The sequence below is a fragment of the Haliotis rubra genome, unplaced genomic scaffold (genome assembly GCF_003918875.1).
Source record: "Haliotis rubra isolate DU_JTF1 unplaced genomic scaffold, ASM391887v1 Scf110, whole genome shotgun sequence".
Classification (NCBI taxonomy): Eukaryota; Metazoa; Mollusca; class Gastropoda; order Lepetellida; family Haliotidae; genus Haliotis; species Haliotis rubra.
The window spans coordinates 706,900-732,379 of record NW_025765004.1 but is presented as its reverse complement, the minus strand read 5'-3'; the positions used below and the strand labels follow the sequence as shown (position 1 = coordinate 732,379).

At 41.3% G+C, this 25,480-nt stretch overlaps 1 protein-coding gene across 1 annotated transcript in view; it reads right to left on the bottom strand.

Annotated features, from left to right (window-relative positions):
- LOC124286075 (peroxidasin-like) overlaps nucleotides 1-25,480 on the bottom strand; it is a 47,570-nt gene that overhangs the window by 12,709 nt on the left and 9,381 nt on the right. The window contains exons 2-6 of the mRNA XM_046722402.1: nucleotides 6,033-6,104; nucleotides 3,264-3,335; nucleotides 2,788-2,859; nucleotides 2,239-2,310; nucleotides 412-575 (exon numbers count right to left, since the gene is read on the bottom strand). Coding sequence (XP_046578358.1) covers nucleotides 412-575; nucleotides 2,239-2,310; nucleotides 2,788-2,859; nucleotides 3,264-3,335; nucleotides 6,033-6,104 — 452 coding nt within the window. The remainder of the gene's footprint in view (nucleotides 1-411; nucleotides 576-2,238; nucleotides 2,311-2,787; nucleotides 2,860-3,263; nucleotides 3,336-6,032; nucleotides 6,105-25,480) is intronic.

Below are 25,480 nucleotides of genomic sequence, written 5' to 3'. Positions count from 1 at the left end.
AGCTTTTAAAACTTGTACATATTCAAACTATTGTATGCCTATACCATTATCTAACTGGATATAAAAGAGGAAACATTTCTCGCATCTTGAAATGTAAAGGTTTGATGCCTCAACCAAATTACAAGTCACTTAATGTTATAGACATATATGAAGAATATTTGACAGAAATTGGAAATCTGAGTGGTTTAGGAAGTACACTTCAGAAAGACTATAAAAAGTTTAACACTGGATAGTTCATTAATAGAATGGATATCAGCTTTGACAATGAAGTCAAATACGAAAAAGTCTTGAGTTTCCTGATGGACGGAGAGTGATAAGCATGCACATACGTATCTTTGCATACCATAGTAATCCTATAAAGGGAACGCTATAGCCTGTACATACTGCATGCTGCTAGTACGGAATGCTCACCACAGTGGAAGTCATCCTGGGATATGCTCATGAGGGACCTCCCCTGCAGTTTGCTGGGAAACTCACAGGTGGCAGCAGCCTGCGTATAGCCATGTTTCTCCTTCAGCATGTTGGACAGCCACATCAACTGACAGTCACAGACCAGTGCATTTGAGTCCAATCGTCTGAATTGTCAATCACAAACAAATACATCTGTACAATGTGATCACATATCCTTCCACATCACGTCATAGTATATGAATTGACTGTGCCAACTACTGACATTTAGATTCAGATTACACATGACACATTGTGTCCAATGCACTGTGCCAGCTGAACATTGCAAGGTGTCAATATATGCTTACAGTTCCCAGATTATGTCCTGGCCAGATGAACAGCACACATCATCTAGAAACGCCTTTGCATTGCATGCAAAAAGAGAAACAGACCCATCCCACCGTTTCCTGAATGCCCAGTTTCTCAGTAAACAAACCGCACTACCGTACAAGTTAGAAACGACACATTTCATGAACCCAGCACCTTAAATAACAATGTCATAAGTAATTATAACCATATAACATCACTTCTTGTTTTGAAAAACATATGGGCCTAGATTTTCGAAGCTCTCTTAGTGCTAAGATAGTCGTAAGTTAATGGCACTTACGACAATCTTAGCGCTAACAGAGCTTCGAAAATCTAGGCCCTGACCCTTGCTGTACAACAGAAAGTCATGCCCCTTCAGTTAATTTGTAGATGTACTTTTGAGCACTTCCAGTTTAATAACATCTCTTGGAACATCATCATCACTTCATCTTTGAAATCATTGATGACAAAACTATGAAACAGAAATGACTACCCCTCTTGCTTCCTAAGCATAGCCATGAACTGCTTAAAGATCATGTGTATCAAGTATTACTAAATTCCAATCATAAATAATTAAGGCATTATAATTACACAAGAATGACCTTGACCTTCAACACACTTCGGAATGTTACTAGCTGCAAACTGTGTATTAGAAATATGAAGTTTCCACACCAAACTTACAAATGTAATGAATAAAACTATTTATTTATAAGTAATTTCACAAGTCAGTGATCTCCAAAGTGACCATAACATTTTACATAATCATGACACATGGAAACAGACTCAGACTACCATTCCTATTGAACCCATCATCATAGGTTTATGTTGTGCCGAATACTAAGAATGCAAACAAAACTGGAAATTTTAAACTTATATTTTTTAAAGAAATGTCTTCTATAGTTTAATGTGCTTAAACAATAAGCTTTGTGGGGGACCATTGTTGATTGGGTTCTTATATCTCCAGTTACTTATGTCTTGTAGATTTTGACATGTGCTTCTTCTGATGGCCTCTTCTCCTAATTTCCCAGCTAAGTTCAGCAAACTACATTAGAAGATGGGTAAGCTGAGCAACACATTGTCTATTGTTAGTGTCATAAATAGACCAATATCCTGATCCAACCTAACATATGAAGCACTACCAGAACCACACTTACTCACACACATGTACACAGTAGAGAGAGGAATGCTAGTCATGCTGTACAACTCATGAGTATTTCAGAACACATTTGAGTACAGACTGTTGAGATGGTTTTCTTTGTCAAGTCCTCACATGTTTGTGGATCTTAGAAGTTGTTGTCTGCTTGTGTTGTCACGTGACTAGTCCATAAACAAGGGAGATGACTCTGCAAATGGCCATGTCAAGCCATACAAAACTGTCATGGTTGAGAACATTTTTATTCCAGTATCTCAAAAGTTTCCTATTTACTTCCTGATTTTGTGCACAATGCTAGGGAGCTTCAAGAAGAAAATGTGTGATATACTTACAACCGACGTAGATGTCTGGAGTGGGAGAATACACCTTTTGGTAGACTCTTTAGTTTATTGCTGTGTAAGAATCTGCAACAAAAACACAGTAGTGTTGATAACAGAACTTTGTTCTCTTCAGACGTTCATCTTATGAGAAGTCAAACAATACTCACACACATGATATAAGCTAAACCTTAAATATTTACTGAGTCCATATCTCAGTCTGTATATTACTATAATCAATATTGACATGATTTAGCTGGTAGAACTGAAATATTCAAGAGAGAATGGTAAACTGTAACAAGAAACAGCGAGAGGCAATATTATACAATACACTAGATCATATCATTCAAAAACTTATTGTAAGTATCTGAGAACTGTGGTCTGTCAATATTAGAGTTGACTAACAAGTATTCATATGATTGATATAATGCAGTAGATAAAACCTGTTATGATGGTATGTGCCTGAACACATTTACAATGGTAAGATTCTGCAAGATAGTTAACCTTCAGTGCATTACAATGAAAGAAAGATAAAAAGTATTTAAATATACCCGGCATACTTACAGTTGTTCGAGTTTAGGAAGATCTCTAAATACTCTACTATGAATGGTCTCTATCTTGTTTTTATATAGATATCTGAAAGGCGAACATCAAGTAGAGTACACAAAACAGTGAACATATTTGCACTTCAATAATTATATTTCCACTACAGTCAGCTAGTTGATGTCAGTGTAACCTCTGTGGGCTAATGTATTTAAGATGTTAGCTTTCAAGATTTTCTCTGCACACAGGAAACCGGCCTGTGAAACGCAGGGCGGAGGCATGGCTCATACAGATTGGAATTACAACATTTCGCAAAGCATCCTTATAATAGTTGGTAAAGACTATAAATTAACTATTTTAATAAACTGCAAATCAGCATATGTTCCTTAAGCTTATGGTTGTATTAGGCGTAGGTAAAGGTTAATATACATTATTGACATCAATATGTGGTTACTTCTTTGATGAGCTACACTATCTGGACCTTAGAGGTTACTCACAAATATCTCAGCTCACCAAGCCCCTGGAAGGCCCCATCATCCAGGCTTGCCAGCTCATTGTTGTTCAACAACCTGAAAAACAACATCATGTCTCAGACTGGGTTGCAGTCAATAGCTCTTGAAGAAGCCACTGCTGTGGACTACTTTGACCAAAATCAAGATTCACAAAAATTCACAAACTATTTGTTTTGGGCAATTTCTACAGATACTGATTTGCAAAACTTAACACAATCTTAAACTCGAAACATTTTAGCAATATAAATATTCCTGTAAGGTGTGCAATAAACCAAGCATTACCTACGTACATCATGCTAGGCATGTCCGGTAGAGAGGCCTACACAGCGCAAGGTAGGCATGTCACATACAGAGACCTACATACAGCAAGGTAGGCATGTCACATACAGAGACCTACATACAGCAAGGTAGGCATGTCACATACAGAGACCTACATACAGCAAGGCAGGCATGTCCCATACAGAGACCTACATACAGCAAGGTAGGCATGTACCATACAGAGACCTACATACAGCAAGGTAGGCATATCACATACAGAGACCTACATACAAGGTAGGCATGTACCATACAGAGACATACATACAGCAAGGTAGGCATGTCACATACAGTGACCTACATACAGCAAGATAGGCATGTCACATACAGAGACCTACATACAGCAAGGTAGGCATGTCACATACAGAGACCTACAAATAGCAAGGTAGGCATGTCACATACAGTGACCTCCCTTAGAAAAAGACTGTGACAGAAGTTTGCACCCCACACTGTGTGTGTGGTAATAGAATCAAAGTACAGCATTACATTAATGTAATACTAAAAATACCACAACAACTAGACAAAGCAAATATCCAACTTAACCAGAATTGGTTCCAACATTGTCTAAGATGAAAAGATGACCCCTGAGAACTTACTATCCACTAACAATATTCCTATCTCTGTATGGTACCTATGAGAACTTACTATCCACTAACAATATTCCTATCTCTGTGTGGTACCTATGAGAACTTACCATCCACTAACAATATTCCTATCTCTGTATGGTACCTATGAGAACTTACCATCCACTAACAATATTCCTATCTCTGTATGGTACCTATGAGAACTTACTATCCACTAACAATATTCCTATCTCTGTATGGTACCTATGAGAACTTACTATCCACTAACAATATTCCTATCTCTGTATGGTATCCACTATGAGAACTTCTCTGTATGGTCCACTATGAACAATATTCCAATATCTCTGTATGGTACCTATGAGAACTTACCATCCACTAACAATATTCCTATCTCTGTATGGTACCTATGAGAACTTACCATCCACTAACAATATTCCTATCTCTGTATGGTACCTATGAGAACTTACCATCCACTAACAATATTCCTATCTCTGTATGGTACCTATGAGAACTTACCATCCACTAACAATATTCCTATCTCTGTATGGTACCTATGAGAACTTACCATCCACTAACAATATTCCACTATCTCTGTATGGTACCTGAGAACTTATGATGGTACCTATGAGAACTTACTATCCACTAACAATATTCCTATATTCCTACCATCTAACAATATTCCTATCTCTGTATGGTACCTATGAGAACTTACTATCCACTAACAATATTCCTATCTCTGTATGGTACCTATGAGAACTTACTATCCACTAACAATATTCCTATCTCTGTATGGTACCTATGAGAACTTAATTTCTTGCTTTCAGATATGTTGAAAATAGAATCTACTTGGCAACAAAGGTGTTTCTTTGAGAACAGTTCGACAACATGTACGGCATCCATGCAAGACACCCAGATTGAAAGCCAATTCTGATGCAAGAACTTTGACTTCTACAGTGGAGCAGACAACACTTGTGATGGAGAGCATGAGAGTGGAGAACAGCCATGTTTCCTTCTTCACCGAACTGATGGCAGGACATGTATATACATTCACACAGGTGAACGTTACAGAAGGGCATGTGTTCTGGAAAGGGATCGTTTTGAAGGTGAGGGCGTTCTGATTTTGGGTAGGATTAAAGCTGCAGCAAGGATGCCAATGATAATGATTGAGGGGGACTTGAATGCTGTGAGGCACCAAGATGAGATTTTGCAAATGGCCGCTTTATTGTTCTGGAAACAGAACAGCCCTGTAGTGACATTTTAACATGATAACACTAGAACACATGTTGCTCAAGCTGTACAGTAGTATCTTAATCAGAACAATGTTAATGTGTTAGCCTGGTCTGCAAGATCCCCTGATTCAATGTCACCCACTGAACGTTAACGACAGTATCTGAATCCTCTCACAACACTGCAGGAACTCCACCAAATCCTTCCTCGGATATGGAAGGATCTTCCCCATGACTTTTTTTTATGCTTACAGGCCTCAAATAGGCGAGGGTGCCATCCCCGTATCAATGCACAAGGTGGACACACACACTGAGAACTGAACTAGTTAATTCAATCAACATTTACTGAAATTACCATCAGGGGCAAACTGTCCCACACCAGTTTATGTTGCTGCTTGAGCACCTCTGGACACTGTCTTTCAGGAAGAATTATCAAGAGAACAATCTAATAAACATTTAATAATTTGTAGAAGCAATTGTCCAGAGTCAAGTTCCAAAGCAATTCTAGATCTCATTTATATCCATTGGCTTGTTATTTAAATCCACTATTCATTTACAAACAACTTCAAGTTGATTAATACCATTGACAGATGGCATTATATGTATAATATGAAGCAAGGCATACTCACAATGTTTGTAAACTTGATAAATTCCCAAAGGATCCCCGTGGTATACTCTTTATTTTGTTGAATCTTAAGTCTCTGAAAAGAAAACAGCACAAATTAAATACATATTATCAATTAATGTTACCTTCTATATAAAAAGAACTGATAACATACTGGTAGCCTCATAAATGATTAGATCCCAACATACACTTTCCTGCTTTCCCTACAGATACTTCAGTGACTGCAACCATCCTGCTTTCCCTAAAGATGCTTCAGTAACTGCAACCATCCTGCTTTCCCTACAGATGCTTCAGTAACTGCAACCATCCTGCTTTCCCTACAGATACTTCAGTGACCGCAACCATCCTGCTTTCCCTACAGATACTTCAGTAACTGCAACCATCCTGCTTTCCCTACAGATGCTTCAGTAACTGCAACCATCCTGCTTTCCCTACAGATACTTCAGTGACCGCAACCATCCTGCTTTCCCTACAGATACTTCAGTAACTGCAACCATCCTGCTTTCCCTACAGATGCTTCAGTAACTGCAACCATCCTGCTTTCCCTACAGATACTTCAGTAACTGCAACCATCCTGCTTTCCCTACAGATGCTTCAGTGATTGCAACCATACTGCTTTCCCTACAGATGCTTCAGTGACCGCAACCATCCTGCTTTCCCTATTTTAAAACTCTGAATCTCAGAATGCAAATGGTGATATCAAACTATTATGATGACTAGTACATATATTGCAGCTGAGTAATTGACTGGCCTATAGATGCATGGTAGATTCACATATAGTATATTCATAACAATCCTTATCACTTTCTCATCATGGGAAATAACACAAAGGCTGAAAATTAAAGTGAGTTTTCATTTTATTACATCAAATTATGATGTCTTTACATCAATCGTCCATGTATTTAATAGGAAGGGTTGTCCTAATTTGCTGGTTTACACAGCTGAAGGATGCACACACATGCTCAAATGTTCTTTACACAGCCCTGTTCACTACACACTACTGACATACATATTGTCTTTCCAACATGTCTGAGCAAACACAAACATGATTAGAACACAAATTACATTATCTTCTTTCATCACAGAATTCATTTACTGTTGTTCGCAGCATTAACTTTGTACACAACACAACTTATCTACACCCACGCAGATACACCAGCCTTTTCATTCATAGCTGTTCCTCCACAAGTACAGGATAGAGTGAGTAATCCATAACATGTGATGCCAATATGCGCCAACCATCTACAGCTTCCACCTACCTTGTACAAACAGGCTGAGAGCTCTTGTACTGGAGGTATTGGCATGCCTACAATGGCAACTAACATTACTGTCTGAAACGCACACCATTTATCTGTTCATTACTGCAACAATCTAAATACATGGGCTTTCCATAGCTTTTCTCAAACTATTGTATGAGTATAGTAACAGATAACACAGCTCTGTTGCAAAACTTATTTGCTCTGAGGGAACCCACAAGGGCACTAACAATAGCCATTACACACTAATGCTGTGCACGCTAGTGTGCATCAGCTGCACTGATGTGCACTCATGTCATGCATATAAGCAAGTACAAAATACTACAATAATCTGCACTCAGGTTGACAGTCTGTCAGCAGACACCAAGTGGAAGTATTGACAGTACCGGCAGGCACTTACACATACCTTATGTGATGTAGTGCACAAATGGAATGGCCTCCTTTGAACCCATTACGAGAAATGTACAAGGCACAGGTCATATGAGATTGTACGTAAAGGTTAGCCCTCAACTTGCCCAGGCATTGTCTTGTGACCCGCACTATGAAACTCCAACCTCAAGGTCACCAGAAAAGGCGGGGACTTCTATAATTGATTATGTTGATGTGAACTTATAAATAACATTTGACTACATATACATACATAAGTTCCATAATAGCTGGAATGTCACTGCTCACAGTGAAATCTGCAGCACATTTTCTGGCTTTGCTAGATCCTATACAAACTGTGATAGATATGTGTACTCCATAGTATAACATCATGGTAAAGAAGAATATGACAATTGGGGGGAAACACAACAGAAACGCCAAAATAAACCCACAGAATAACTTGATGACAAGGGCATCAATAAACCAAAGATCATCTGATATGACATCATCCTATTCTCAACACTCAGCCAAATCTTATCCACAGTGTTTTACAAAGTGACATCTCTTCCCCCAGTCTCTCACATATGATAAATGAAGTAATACCGGTTATTCATGCAAAGTTTTTACAAGATTTATAAAAGCTCCTCATTAAACATACAGTAAACTGGTGGAGGTTTGGTTGTTGTGAGATTCATGTGTGGAGATAGAGAGCTAACTGAAACGTGTTATATATTGTAACATAAACTGATGAACTAAAACAAACAAATCTACATGCCATCTTTACACAGAATCAAGATACGATCTGAAGTTTAAGTCTTCCCCATTATGTTATTATTACCACCAGGAAGTACCAGCTTCCACCATTGCTCCTCCCAAGTTCAGCTGAATAAGCAATATTTCTTGACCTCCCAAACAAATTGTTTCTAAACATGCAAAGGATGTACAACTTTTAGTAGTCTTTAATTTCCCTGAGTTTTGTGACCCAAAGCTATTTCAGATGGATCTACATATGCCCTCTAAGAAACCAACAATACATCGACCATGTTAAATAGTTTCCACTCTGCCTCCACTGTCCATAAATAATGACAGTATACTATACTCGGAGTATTGCCATTACAACAGGATTTCACAAGCAGCAGTTGTGTGCATGATCCACCAATGTCACCATAGTCATGCTAAATACAAACTGTATGGAGGTTCTCATCAGTGGAGGTTCTCATCAATGGAGGTTCTCATCAACTGTAGTATGCATGTAGTTATTGATATCACTGTGAAGATCATCAACTTTACTAATGAGTTCATGCAGGATGCTGACATCACCAGCCACATGTTCCAACCACGTCAGCAGACAGCGGCTCCTACAGGATTCCCATTAGTAAGTCGTCAACCAGTCAGTAATGTGTGGGCCAACACAGCATATGCAGCTAGAAGTCTAGTGCAGATTAGAGATTAGAAAATGTTTTTGATTTTCTGAAAATCCAAACAAAGCAATGAATTTTAATGTTTTGAAAAAGTCAGCCTAACCTGGTTTCTAAAGTATCAAGATCCACCCTGACAAACTTCCATCCGCAAGTATTAATAACAGGCTAATGCTTAGTATCTGAATATATATAATTTTTAAAGAAACAAATAATTCCACTTAAACTGAAAAGAAACCCTAGTGAATTGGGAGATTCAGAACCTGAGGAAATATAGGTAACCACCACTGGTACCCACAGGGTGGTTCCCACTGGATTACCACACAACCACCACTGGTACCCACAGGGTGGTTCTCACTGGATTACCACACAACCACCACTGGTACCCACAGGGTGGTTCTCACTGGATTACCACACAACCACCACTGGTACCCACACGGTGGTTCTCACTGGATTACCACACAACCACCACTGGTACCCACAGGGTGGTTCTCACTGGATTACCACACAACCACCACTGGTACCCACCCACACGGTGGTTCTCACTGGATTACCACACAACCACCACTGGTACCCACACGGTGGTTCTCACTGGAATCACCACACAACCACCACTGGTACCCACAGGGTGGTTCTCACTGGATTACCACACAACCACCACTGGTACCCACACGGGTGGTTCTCACTGGATTACCACACAACCACCACTGGGTACCACTGGTACCCACACGGTGGTTCTCACTGGATTACCACACAACCAACCACCACTGGTATCCACAGGGTGGTTCTCACTGGATTACCACACAACCACCACTGGTACCCACACGGTGGTTCTCACTGGATTACCACACAACCACCACTGGTACCCACAGGGTGGTTCTCACTGGATTACCACACAACCACCACTGGTACCCACACGGTGGTTCTCACTGGATTACCACACAACCACCACTGGTACCCACACGGTGGTTCTCACTGGATTACCACACAACCACCACTGGTACCCACACGGTGGTTCTCACTGGATTACCACACAACCACCACTGGTACCCACACGGTGGTTCTCACTGGATTACCACACAACCACCACTGGTACCCACAGGGTGGTTCTCACTGGATTACCACACAACCACCACTGGTACCCACAGGGTGGTTCTCACTGGATTACCACACAACCACCACTGGTATCCACACGGTGGTTCTCACTGGATTACCACACAACCACCACTGGTATCCACAGGGTGGTTCTCACTGGATTACCACACAACCACCACTGGTACCCACACGGTGGTTCTCACTGGATTACCACACAACCACCACTGGTATCCACAGGGTGGTTCTCACTGGATTACCACACAACCACCACTGGTATCCACAGGGTGGTTCTCACTGGATTACCACACAACCACCACTGGTACCCACACGGTGGTTCTCACTGGATTACCACACAACCACCACTGCTACTGACAGGGTGGTTCTCACTGGATTACCACACAACCACCACTGGTATCCACAGGGTGGTTCTCACTGGATTACCACACAACCACCACTGGTATCCACAGGGTGGTTCTCACTGGATTACCACACAACCACCACTGGTATCCACAGGGTGGTTCTCACTGGATTACCACACAACCACCACTGGAAGTGAAACAACAGATCAAATTGGAATCACCACACAACCACCACTGCTACTGACAGGGTGGTTCTCACTGGATTACCACACAACCACCACTGCTACTGACAGGGTGGTTCTCACTGGATTACCACACAACCACCACTGGAAGTGAAACAACAGATCAAATTGGAATCACCACACAACCACCACTGCTACTGACAGGGTGGTTCTCACTGGAATTACCACACAACCACCACTGGACCTACATCTACAATCGTCTGTTTTGGATACCACAAGGTTGCCAAGTTCCATTACATCTGGAGGATGGTTGGGCAAGATGTCAGATAGTTTTGACATCTATACAACTCCAGAAACTCTGTCATCTTCAGTATGTTCGGAGGCCATACTTCACTCCCTCCCATTTATCTGCGATAACTAAACTAATGCAAGAAAGTCTCCAAATTTAGATAACAAATTTTGATGCATGTGTTTGTTGATCAATGCCTTGCCAGTCATGACTTGGAGTGAGCTAACCAAACAAACTTACTTCGCATGTCACTTATTTGTTTGTCGCTGCAATTTCTTTCCCACTTTTTTTCCCCAATACACTGCTGTCAATTGACTATGATCGATGGACACAGCCAAAGTTATTGGGTTTTACTGAGTGGGAGAGGTATTTTGCTGCTGGCCAGTGTGCATGTATGAGACAGTCAATACTCACTACCAGCACTACCAACTCATGGTCAGTAAACAGTGTATAAGCAACAGAGTGCAAACATTAACACTCGTCATTCAGAACTACTCATTTACACTTGTTTTTGAGATAAACAAATCAAATCTAATGATACTTTTCTTTCTAACACCAGAATTTTGGAAATCATGATGCTGATAGGCTAAATGGAAACTTCACCTGATAGGACTGCCCATGGATGGTTTGTCTGTTACAGAGAGGTATCAAAGGCTTAGATGAGATCACAGTTAGACTGAACAAGATTTGGGTCATGGACATTCAGCACTTAGGGGACCAGCTGATATGCATGATGTAAGCAGAGTTGGTTAAAACATTTGTTTAATGTCATGACCAGGCACATCTGGAATGTTGTAATGAAGGGTACATATAGACTAAAGATCCTATGACCATTAATAGGTCATTATACATAAGGATATTCATGGAGCCTGATATCAGTTCTGGTGAAGCATGGGATATGCATTGGAATACCACAGGGGAATTTGTGCACACTGGTACATCACTTAGCACCTGTGGTTCAAGGTACTAGATTCATGGGGATGTGGCACATGGCCTCACTGAAGTTGACTTACTGCTTGTTAACTCCCATGGGATCAAGCATCCATGATGGATGGACCTGCTGCCTGTGTCATTCGCTTGCATGAATCAACATTGAACCAAATGCTACACAGATGATGAATGGAGATTCTACCTACACCTTGCATGTAACGTATAAGGGCACCTTTTACCCCAGGAGATTCTACCTACACCTTGCATGTAACATATAAGGGTACCTTTTACCCCAGGAGATTCTACCTACACCTTGCATGTAACATATAAGGGTACCTTTTACCCCAGGAATATTCAACATTGAAGAAATCAGGATGGCCTTACATATCGGAGAACTACACTTGGTTTACTTGTTTGAGTGGCATTTTAGAAGTTGAGACGTACAATATATCGCACTCACGAAAATAAAGAAGTTGTTATCCATAAAACTTGTTATATATTACACTTGGTTTATTCAAACATTTGCTGTTCTTACTTACATCAGAAAGTCTAAATAGTGTAGAAAAGGTTCAATGTAGAGGGAGTCTTGACGCAAACTGATTGTAAAAGGGACATATTCATAATTTGGTAAAAACTTTCTCTGGGGTTGCAGGAGTTGCTCTTACTTAAGTCATACTTCTTGCAGCTGGACGATAACATGTCAACAAACCGTTTTCATTGTGCAAAACTGCAGCGGTGCCAGGTCAGTTGTTCAATACACACAAATTGTCTGACAATACACTGAAGTGCTGCTACATAACCTTAGTTATGATGATCAGAATTTGACGTTTGTAGAGCAAAGCCTGCAATTAAAATAACAGAATGCTAGAATATATTTCTTTTGGTAAAATAACAGTTCACGATACTATTTTTCCATCTACTGCATCAAAATTCATTTCCGTTATATTATTGGGGTATGCTTTAAGTAAATCAAATTAAAGGGCCGTAGAGCTGATTGCTATTTCTGGCTCTGTTTCCAAGACAAATACACATAGTAATCTTAATCCTTGCATATAATGCAAGCCTAGCAAATACTGAAAATTCAAACTGAGAAGGTTATGGTGTTTATTTGCAAATTTCTCATGTTCACTGACAAAGACATTTTGTCTTGTTCGTTCACATGAAGTGATACAATGGGTTTTTTGACCACCAGAAAAACAGTTTGATGAAAGTGTAACCTTTACATAAGCCAAACTCCTTTCTGCAGAATGCTTTTTTGGGTCCTAAAAATCTATCTTATCTGTAGTCATATACAGTATATTTTCACTTGAAGTTTGAAATATTGTCCTTTTTGACTTGTTTAACAAGACTTATGTATTTGATAAAGTCAAATGTCCAAAAGATGCAAATGTAATCATGAAAACACATCATACCAATATTCCAAATGTTTATATTTTTTTATTTCCACTGGCTTTAAAAGGGCCCCTTTCATTTACCTTGTCATTTACACAATAATACCTTACGAAAAGTTGAATGTCCAATCTTTAAACACATCTTCTCAACACAAGTTCATGGGAACATTTGAGGTTATTTATCAGGTTTATTACGCAAGACATGTGAGCCCATTTGACTGGGACCAATTACAATATTCTAGCAATAGCATAATGCTGTTTATTTATGAATCTTTCAGGCAGTTTCAGGAAAGACATTGAGACTGACCTGATCAGATCATTTTTTTTAGTTTCAGATTCAGATTCTGCTGTATAGTTTGTGCTAAGGGGAACTTGTGTTCAACATGTTCAGAGGAAATGTGTAGAGGATATAGAGAATAAACAGACTTCAAATACTGCAGAAGACCACCTACTGATGTGATGAAAACATCCCCAGTTTGTTGAAACCTCCGAAATGGTGCTTGAGGTGGTACCAGCATCAAGATGATAGCTGATACACAAGAGTGGGGAGGCACTGGATTGCCTTCACAATATCCTGAGCCAGTTTGGTCCTCTCCTTTTCCCATTTACAAAAGTCAAGATTTTCCAAATGTCTCTTTCTGGTAAGAATTGTGAAGAATATTTACATGTATATTCTGCACCTTTTCCCTGTCATCAATAAAACTGTGTAAGCAAGGATTGACAGCACAACACTGACAGTCGGTGTAAGCAAGGATTGACAGCACAACACTGACAGTCGGTGTAAGCAAGGATTGACAGCACAACACTGACACAGTCGTAAGCAAGGATTGACTGACAGTCGGTGTAAGCAAGGATTGACAGCACAACACTGACAGTCGGTGTAAGCAAGGATTGACAGCACAACACTGACAGTCGGTGTAAGCAAGGACTGACAGCACAACACTGACAGTCGGTGTAAGCAAGGATTGACAGCACAACACTGACAGTCGGTGTAAGCAAGGATTGACAGCACAACACTGACAGTCGGTGTAAGCAAGGATTGATAGCACAACAGCACAACTGACAGTCGGTGTAAGCAAGGATTGACAGCACAACACTGACAGTGTAACTGCAAGGTCGGTGTAAGCAAGGATTCCCAGCACAGGACAACACTGACAGTCGGTGTAAGCAAGATTGAGTCGGTAGCACAACACTGACAGTCGGTGTAAGCAAGGATTGACAGCACAACACTGACAGTCGGTGTAAGCAAGGATTGACAGCACAACACTGACAGTCGGTGTAAGACAGTCAAGCAAGGATTGAGGATTGACAGCACAACACTAAGACAGTGACAGTCGGTGTAAGCAAGGATTGACAGCACAACACTGACAGTCGGTGTAAGCAAGGATTGACAGCACAACACTGACAGTCGGTGTAAGCAAGGATTGACAGCACAACACTGACAGTCGGTGTAAGCAAGGATTGACAGCACAACACTGACAGTCGGTGTAAGCAAGGATTGACAGCACAACACTGACAGTCGGTGTAAGCAAGGATTGACAGCACAACACTGACAGTCTGTGTAAGCAAGGATTGACAGCACAACACTGACAGTCCTAAGCACGTAACCTACACTAACCTATGGCTGTATGTACAGTGGGAGAGAAGCTCTGCTCCTCCCTTGTGATACAGATGGCTCTCATCTGGATGTGGGCTACAGTTTACATCACAAGGGAAAGTGTTGCCAAACTTAATGTCACGGCCATCACAGTCATATCCTGCAGCAACTGATCCACAAAGGCAGCACTTTTCAACAGCAATACAGGGTAACTAGTGAAGGTATGAAGCAGGACAAAGTATGCTGTACAAAATCTCAAACCAGTCATAATCATTGTTCATAGATGCCCAGTCATAATCATTGTTCATAGATGCATGCCAATTCTTGTTTGCTATCCTCAGTTATCTAACACTAAGAAGGGACATTAACCTGTTGTACTGTCTTGGGTCATGTGTGTAGTCAGGTAGGGACATTGACCTGCCGTACTGTCTTGGGTCATGTGTGTAGTCAGGTAGGGACATTAACCTGCTGTACTGTCTTGGGTCATGTGTGTAGTCAGGTAGGGACACTGACCTGCCGTACTGTCTTGGGTCATGTGTGTAGTCAGGTAGGGACATTGACCTGCCGTACTGACTTGGGTCATGTGTGTAGGGACATTGACCTGCTGTACTGTCTTGGGTCATGTGTGTAGTCAGGTAGGGACATTGACCTGCTGTACTGTCTTGGGTCATGTGTGTAGTCAGGTAGGGACATTAACCTGTTGTACTGTCTTGGGTCATGTGTGTAGTCAGGTAGGGACATTGACCTGCCGTACTGTCTTGGGTCATGTGTGTAGTCAGGTAGGGACATTGACCTGCCGTACTGTCTTGGGTCATGTGTGTAGTCAGGTAGGGACATTGACCTGCTGTACTGTCTTGGGTCATGTGTGTGTAGTCAGGTAGGGACATTGACCTGCCGTACTGTCTCATGTGTGTGTAGTCAGGTAGGGACATTAACCTGCTGTACTGTCTTGGTCGGTGTGTGTAGTCAGGTAGGGACATTGACCTGCTGTACTGTCTTGGGTCATGTGTGTAGTCAGGTAGGGACATTGACCTGCTGTACTGTCTTGGGTCATGTGTGTAGTCAGGTAGGGACATTGACCTGCTGTACTGTCTTGGGTCATGTGTGTAGTCAGGTAGGGACATTGACCTGCTGTACTGTCTTGGGTCATGTGTGTAGTCAGGTAGGGACATTGACCTGCCGTACTGTCTTGGGTCATGTGTGTAGTCAGGTAGGGACATTGACCTGCCGTACTGTCTTGGGTCATGTGTGTAGTCAGGTAGGGACATTAACCTGCTGTACTGTCTTGGGTCATGTGTGTAGTCAGGTAGGGACATTGACCTGCCGTACTGTCTTGGGTCATGTGTGTAGTCAGGTAGGGACATTGACCTGCCGTACTGTCTTGGGTCATGTGTGTAGTCAGGTAGGGACATTAACCTGTTGTACTGTCATTGGTCATGTGTGTAGTCAGGTAGGGACATTGACCTGCCGTACTGTCTTGGGTCATGTGTGTGCCGTACTGTCTTGGGTCAGGTAGGGACATTGACCCGCCGCACTGTCTTGGGTCATGTGTGTAGTCAGGTAGGGACATTGACCTGCCGTACTGTCTTGGGTCATGTGTGTAGGGACATTGACCTGCCGTACTGTCTTGGGTCATGTGTGTAGTCAGGTAGGTAGATTGACCTGCTGTACTGTCTTGGGTCATGTGTGAAGTCGGGTAGGGACATTGACCTGCCGTACTGTCTTGGGTCATGTGTGTAGTCAGGTAGGGACATTGACCTGCCGTACTGTCTTGGGTCATGTGTGTAGTCAGGTAGGGACATTGACCTACCGTACTGTCTTGGGTCATGTGTGTAAGGACATTGACCTGCCGTTACTGTCTTGGGTCATGTGTGTAGTCAGGTAGGGACATTGACCTGCCGTACTGTCTTGGGTAATGTGTGTAGTCGCGTAGGGACATTGACCTGCTGTACTGTCTTGGGTCATGTGTGTAGTCGGGTAGGGACATTGACCCGCTGTACCGGCTTGGGACAACTGCATGGTCAGAAAGGGTATTTGTACATTCATCCATCTTACATCTGATTATGACAGCTGATATCCCCTGACACTGGGCTAACACCCAACACCACATATAGACACGTAGTACTATCTTCTAGGCTTGGCTTCCTCACATGGAGTCACAGGGGGAAGAGGGATTGGCATTGCAGACTTCAAACAATGGGGAATTCACAAGATCATTATAAGCTTTCTTTGAATAAGCAGTGCTGTTGTCCTTTGATATGTAACACATGCCTTAGGAGTTCATAATATACATTTTCACATTAGATATCCCTGGGTGTTTTGTTTGTACTGAAAATAGTTTGCCTGGCATTTGTCCGCCCATCTTATTCCTTGTGGAGAAAGTAAATGTAAAATGTCACTTAGCTGGATTAGAAAAGTGCAAAACATTAAATGTGGCTAATCATACCAGCACAAACAGGACATTTTAAAAAGGGAACCTGAGACCTCTCTCATTATTAGAACCTGACCCATCAACTTGCTAGAAAACACCTCAATAGTGTTCCTTATCACTGCCATCGTGCAGCTATAATTGCTTCACTATCAAACATCTGCTTCCCTTTGCAAACACTATATTTCTTCTGCACATACCAAGTGGACATGGGAAGGTATGACGCTGCTTCATCACTGATGTCATCATGTGGGAAGTGTGGAGGATGGGTCGGAGGCAGCATGTGTCAGCACCCTATGATTCACTCTGCCTGGCAGCCATGGTTGATTTCACCACATACTCACTGGCATGATGTCAGCCTTATCTTTAGACAGCAGGAATATTTGGAAGCAGTTACCAGGGGAATTCAACACTTTCATTTTACATACACTGCAACACCTCATCATGAATGTTACAATAAAGGTTACAATAGAAGTCCAGTAAACCATACTGGCAAAGAGGTTGGAGTATATAGGGCATGGTTGTAAGGTATTCAACAGCATACTATGTAACACGAATGAAGGAAAGGTGATTGTGTGCTTCTGGTGGGACCCACTTTCCAGGTCATGCTGAATGTGTAATGTGCTGATGGACTAGGACAGGGCTGTACTAAATGTTCTGTGTGAGCCACCATGACATTGATTCACATCAAACCAGCTGAGAGACTTCATTCTGATACTAGTCAGCCTGACTCACCATGATGAGAGTCAGCAGCCTGATGTCAGGACAGAGACACACACGGCCAGCTTACATCCTGGCAAACTGGTTCACCATGATGAGAATCAGCAGCCTGTTGTCAGGACAGAAACACACACGGCCAGCTTACATCCAGGCAACCTGGTTCACCATGATGAGAGTCAGCAGCCTGTTGTCAGGACAGAAACACACACGGCCAGCTTACATCCTGGCAACCTGGTTCACCATGATGAGAGTCAGCAGCCTGTTGTCAGGACAGAAACACACACGGCCAGCTTACATCCTGGCAAACCTGGTTCACCATGATGAGAGTCAGCAGCCTGATGTCAGGACAGAAACACACACGGCCAGCTTCCTGGCATCCTGGCAACCTGGTTCACCATGATGAGAGTCAGCAGCCTGATGTCAGGACAGAAACACACACGCCAGCTTACATCCTGGCAACCTGGTTCACCATGATGAGAGTCAGCAGCCTGATGTCAGGACAGAAACACACACGCCAGCTTACATCCTGGCAACCTGGTTCACCATGATGAGAGTCAGCAGCCTGATGTCAGGACAGAAACACACACGGCAATCCAGGCAACCTGGTTCACCATGATGAGAGTCAGCAGCCTGATGTCAGGACAGAAACACACACGCCAGCTTACATCCAGGCAACCTGGTTCACCATGATGAGAGTCAGCAGCCTGATGTCAGGACAGAAACACACACGGCCAGCTTACATCCAGGCAACCTGGTTCACCATGATGAGAGTCAGCAGCCTGATGTCAGGACAGAAACACACACGGCCAGCTTACATCCAGGCAACCTGGTTCACCATGATGAGAGTCAGCAGCCTGTTGTCAGGACAGAAACACACACGGCCAGCTTACATCCAGGCAACCTGGTTCACCATGATGAGAGTCAGCAGCCTGTTGTCAGGACAGAAACACACACGCCAGCTTACATCCAGGCAACCTGGTTCACCATGATGAGGACAGAAACACAGCAGCCTGTTGTCAGGACAGAAACACACACGGCCAGCTTACATCCAGGCAACCTGGTTCACCATGATGAGAATCAGCAGCCTGTTGTCAGGACAGAAACACACACGGCCAGCTTACATCCAGGCAACCTGGTTCACCATGATGAGAATCAGCAGCCTGTTGTCAGGACAGAAACACACACGGCCAGCTTACATCCAGGCAACCTGGTTCACCATGATGAGAGTCAGCAGCCTGTTGTCAGGACAGAAACACACACGGCCAGCTTACATCCAGGCAACCTGGTTCACCATGATGAGAATCAGCAGCCTGTTGTCAGGACAGAAACACACACGGCCAGCTTACATCCTGGCAACCTGGTTCACCATGATGAGAGTCAGCAGGCTGATGTCAGGACAGAAACACACACGGCCAGCTTACATCCTGGCAAACTGGTTCACCATGATGAGAGTCAGCAGCCTGTTGTCAGGACAGAAACAAATATGAGGCTGGGATACCTCCTCCTAGTGATAAAGTTTGGAAATTTATGTAAACTTTGACTGTATGGGGTTTGCTTTTCATAGTATAGAATGCTATTATTGATTAAGTCCTTGAAAAAATTACTTTAAATGTGCTGCACACTCCCTGTAAGCGTATACCTTTCAGCTGTTTCAGGACACTTGCAAACAACTGATGGAAAACATGGCATAAGCTTAGATCAATGGAGCATTAATCCAAGCTCTATTCACACTAACAAGAAATCATCCATCATTATCATGATATTGTGATTTCTTAAAAAGGGACTTATACTTTGAGTATATCAAATATGATAGCTAATGACAAGGACAGATAAAATATGACACAGACAGATGGATAATTCTTTCACACCAATATATTAATTGTTTTGTTTAATTGTTTATACACTGATTATTGTTTCAAAAATATTTTAGCATGGCATGTGTATCACCACAACAGTCTACAGACAGCTCCCTTGTCACAGGATCTGAATGAGATATACAAGCAAGTATCATGGAAATATCAAATGCTAAGTGGTTAATCCATGATTGGTTGACTGCACATCAACGTATGGTCATGACATGGAGCAGGTGGCCAGATTCCATGATTGGTTGACTGCACATCATGGTATGGTCATGGCATGGAGCAGGTGGCCAGATTCCATGATTGGTTGACGGCACATCATGGTATGGTCATGGCATGGAGCAGGTGGTCAGATTCCATGATTGGTTGACTGCACATCATGGTATGGTCATGGCATGGAGCAGGTGGCCAGATTCCATGATTGGTTGACTATACATCATGGTATGGTCATGACATGGAGCAGGTGGCCAGATTCCATGATTGGTTGACTGCACATCATGGTATGGTCATGGCATGGAGCAGGTGGTCAGATTCCATGATTGGTTGACTGCACATCATGGTATGGTCATGACATGGAGCAGGTGGCCAGATTCCATGATTGGTTGACTGCACATCATGGTATGGTCATGGCATGGAGCAGGTGGTCAGATTCCATGATTGGTTGACTGTACATCATGGTATGGTCATGACATGAAGCACTTTTTACTGTTACATGGCAAGTAAACTCAACATTGCACCTTCAGATATTTTAATACTTTACGGCATCACAATCACATATCTCATCTAAAAGTAAATTTAAAAAATAAGGCAAAATAGACTATAAATAATGTGAAAAATATAGTTGCAAGCAACAATCAGGGCTCCTCGGCTTTAGTTCTATTTAGCCTATTGTGTCTGTCACATAGCTGATGAAAGTTGTAATAGTTTTAGTTAATATGAATCATTTCACTGCCAGTCTTTGGAGATACATTACTGCAATCAGTAGTTATAATCGACATTAATAGCCCACTTGTACAGGTACATTTTGGTCGAAATCAGACGGTTAGTTTGAGAGTTACGGGTGTTTGAATTGTATTTGAGGGCTAGAAATCGTCCAAAACGGAGCCAGAACACGTTTTCAACAGGCGAGCGGATCTTCCAAATACAGCCGGGGTCGCAGGGGTCATGTACCTTTTAAAGAAGTTCTGGAAAAGAAATAGTTCCCTCTTTAAAAGGCTGTATCTCAGTTGTTCTTGGGTCTACAGTCAAAACAAGACTTCATCTATCATGCTAGCATTTTTTGTGCAGAATTTGCACATTTTGGGAGCAAACTACTCAAAAAACTGCTGAAAAACATGGCCAAAAACTGAAAACAAAAATAACTGTCAAACGGTACAATTTAGCGACTTGACCCGTCCAGGCAAAATTGTTGGGAATTCGATTGTGCATCTGTACAAAAGATTTGGAAGTGTTGGAACAATTAGTTCTTGAGATATTTGCTGAATATCTTGAAATTTTGGAAATAATTTTGAATTATCTCCCCTTTTCTATTTGGCCTAGAGATTTTTAAGACGGAATATCTTCACATTGGTGTGCATCTGTGTGATTTTTTGTAAGCAATTCGGAGCATTGTTTTAGGAGGTATGTTTGGTAAAAAAAATCGGCAGAATAATAAATAATTATAATAATAATCCGAACGAGGCAAGGAGCCCTAAAAAATTACATTCAAAATCATCTTTAAACAAAGAGATCTGTCATGGGAGATACAAAGAGTTCCTGGTGTCTGACCACCATCCAGCCTGCCTGTTTCTGCCTCACTTGTTTGGTATTTTCATTTTAGGGGTCTGTATTTTTCAGGTCATTAATTAGATTATTATGTCCATAACTTATGTCAATATAGGCCATATTAGTAACAATATTACCATTAGTGATTGTTAACCATTTTCCGTCTCCCTACCTACCATGATTTTACAATGTGTAATATGATAAAAGAGATATGTTGTCCCCAGTCTAACATCTTGGCAGAATACTGCAACATGCATTCATTCTTAGTTCTCATACCATCCATACATGGTATTCAGGGATAGAAATACCTTTTTTTTTCTAAGTGTGCCTTAGGGCACCAGACAAATATTTTAGGTGTGCCTTTCAGAAATCAAGTATGCCCACATGTTCTTAGAATATATGACAATGATGATGATCATTTGAAATTTATTGTTAAATAAAGAAATGGGTTTATGAGCATTCAAATATGTATGGTATTATTCAGTTTTGAAAAAAAAATTGTTTGGGGGATTAAATGACTAAATGTGAGTTATGTTTCTAAAAAATTAGGCGTGTCAAAAGGGCACGGAGAGCATTTTTCAGCCGTGCCATTTCAATATTTACTGTGCCATGGCACACATATATATGGGGTATTTCGAACCCTAGTATTGTTTCCTTGATTTTCTGTCAGTATTCAACCCAAGTATACCTTTAATATACTAACCTCCAATACATTAGTGACATAGTGGCAGTCAAAAAAAAACAACAATATGTTTCTTCAGATGGCAATATTACAGCAGGGTTATGTTGAGGTAACTTCTATCTGAGTCATAGAAAACCAATAGAAGTACCTGCAAGTACTTGAAAAGACAGAGAAGTCCCACCAATGTTCAATGTTGCAACTGAGTATTCTGTACTCAGGAATGTAACAACCCTTGAGAAAGTATAGACCAAGTTTAATGTTAGACGCACTATTATTACTTTTTTAATAAGTGTAACAAGAGGCTTTTGAGTGAGATTTTCTATTTCATGACTATGATTGTCTCAAACGAATTTGCCAGGTCTATGCAGAATAAGACCATGGTTGGGTATCCTCAAATTTCAATAATTTTTGCACCCTATCAAAGAGAAAATATTATACTACATTAGAAAATTTGAATTTAGACATATGAGCATTTGACATATGTTGAGGTAAGGTTTCTTCAAAAACATGACTTCCTTGTAAGTCAGAAACTGATGGTAATACAACCATTTTCAACAGAAAGCTGAATGCTGACCATAACCTTTGACAGTTCTCAGAAAAAGTACCTTTTAACATCATGGCCCCATTTTGGAGAAGAGGTACCAAGTTTAATAACTGCATTAAAACATTTTGCTAAAGTGTCATCACAAAATGTTTTGTGATGTTTTTCTATCTCAGAATCATTATTGTATGTCATTATTTCATGATACGTTAAAAGCTTTCCGGGAAATTTGTAAGAAGTCTATGGAAGAACAATCACTGATATCAATAATCACTGTGTTGTTTGAAAGCACCAGCACCAGTGTAATTGCAAAGAAAAATAACAGAAGGCTGTCCCATTTCATGGGCTGCTAGAGAGCCAGTCATCAGGTTTTAGGAGGTGCTGTCTGTTAGGTGCAGCAGGTCTGATTTCCTATACTTGACAATGATGAAACACACACTGTAAGTCACATACATATCTCTCATAGCATGACAAGCTTCCATTGTGCTCTGTTTGTTATTTGTTAAGCAATCTTGCACACCATCTTAGCTTGTCCTGCCATGTGCATAGCTTCACTCCAAAAGATAATGCATAAGCTGTTTCAATGTTCCTTGACAATTAACCTGTGTTAACCTCTACCACTGCACAATTACCCGGACTTATTGGAGAGATTTATCACTATTCCAACACACGCCTTTACAGGTGTCTCCTCTCACAGTCACAGTTAAATGCCTGGAAAAAGCCACCTTTAAATATCAAGTAAACAGCTTGAGTCTCACAAAAATAACCTACATAAACAGATCACTGCCAGCAACTTTTACTTTAAGTAAAATTGTGAATTGGAATAAACACTTCCTTAATTAAAGCAGTCAAAGATGGAGAGAGAGAGAGCTGTTGAGGCAGGAACTGTTGCCACTTCAAATCATGAACAAAGGTTGTAAAAAGGAAATTTCACAGTTATCCAAGGTGCCAATAAAAAAGGAGCCAAGCGTCTTTGTTGTAGATGTTAAATGGAGCCACACACTTGTGACAGACAGGAAAATTGATATGCTATGGTTGACTGCCAAGAGACAGGTGTCTCTCAGATGTGGGGTGGAATGAAAACAGATCCAGACAACCACTGACACATGCAACTTATCACACACCCCTCCCCCACCTCTACAACACACATACACATCACAGTCCATGCGGAAAACACTATGAATGTAGGTAAATCCCCCAATCCGACCCTCATACAAAGGAAGCGAGTGATTACCCCTGAGACACCTGGCAGTTCCGTGGAGACAAAGGTACACAAAGGACAAAGGTAGAATGAACTAGGAGAAGATATCATACTATACTGAGCTGGTTATTACTAGACAGAGGACACAGGTAGAATGAACTAGGATATCATCCTATACTGAGTTGGTTGTTACTAGACAGAGGACACAGGTAGAATGAACTAGGATATCATCCTATACTGAGTTGGTTGTTACTAGACAGAGGACACAGGTAGAATGAACTAGGAGAAGATATCATCCTATACTGAGTTGGTTGTTACTAGACAGAGGACACAGGTAGAATGAACTAGGACAAGATATCATCCTGTAATGAGTTGGTTATTACTAGACAGAGGACACAGGTAGAATGAACTAGGACAAGATATCATCCTATACTGAGTTGGTTATTACTAGACAGAGGGCACAGGTAGAAAGAACTAGGACAAGATATCATCCTATACTGAGTTGGTTATTACTAGACAGAGGACACAGGTAGAATGAAACTAGGACAAGATATCATCCTATACTGAGCTGGTTGTTACTAGACAGAGGACACAGGTAGAATGAACTAGGACAAGATATCATCCTATACTGAGTTGGTTGTTACTAGACAGAGGACACACATACAATGAACTAGGAGAAGATATCATCCTATACTGAGTTGGTTGTTACTAGACAGAGGACACACGTAGAATGAACTAGGGGAAGATATCATCCTATACTGAGCTGGTTCTTACTAGACAGAGGACACACGTAGAATGAACTAGGAGAAGATATCATCCTAAACTGAGTTGGTTATTACTAGACAGAGGACACAGGTAGAATGAACTAGGGGAAGATATGATCCTATACTGAGCTGGTTCTTACTAGACAGAGGACACACGTAGAATGAACTAGGGGAAGATATCATCCTATACTGAGTTGGTTGTTACTAGACAGAGGACACAGGTAGAATGAACTAGGACAAGATATCATCCTATACTGAGTTGGTTGTTACTAGACAGAGGACACACATACAATGAACTAGGAGAAGATATCATCCTATACTGAGTTGGTTATTACTAGACAGAGGACACAGGTAGAATGAACTAGGACAAGATATCATCCTATACTGAGCTGGTTCTTACTAGACAGAGGACACACATACAATGAACTAGAAGATATCATCCTAAACTGAGTTGGTTATTACTAGACAGAGGACACAGGTAGAATGAACTAGGACAAGATATCATCCTATACTGAGCTGGTTGTTACTAGACAGAGGACACAGGTAGAATGAACTAGGAGAAGATATCATCCTATACTGAGTTGGTTATTACTGGACAGAGGACACAGGT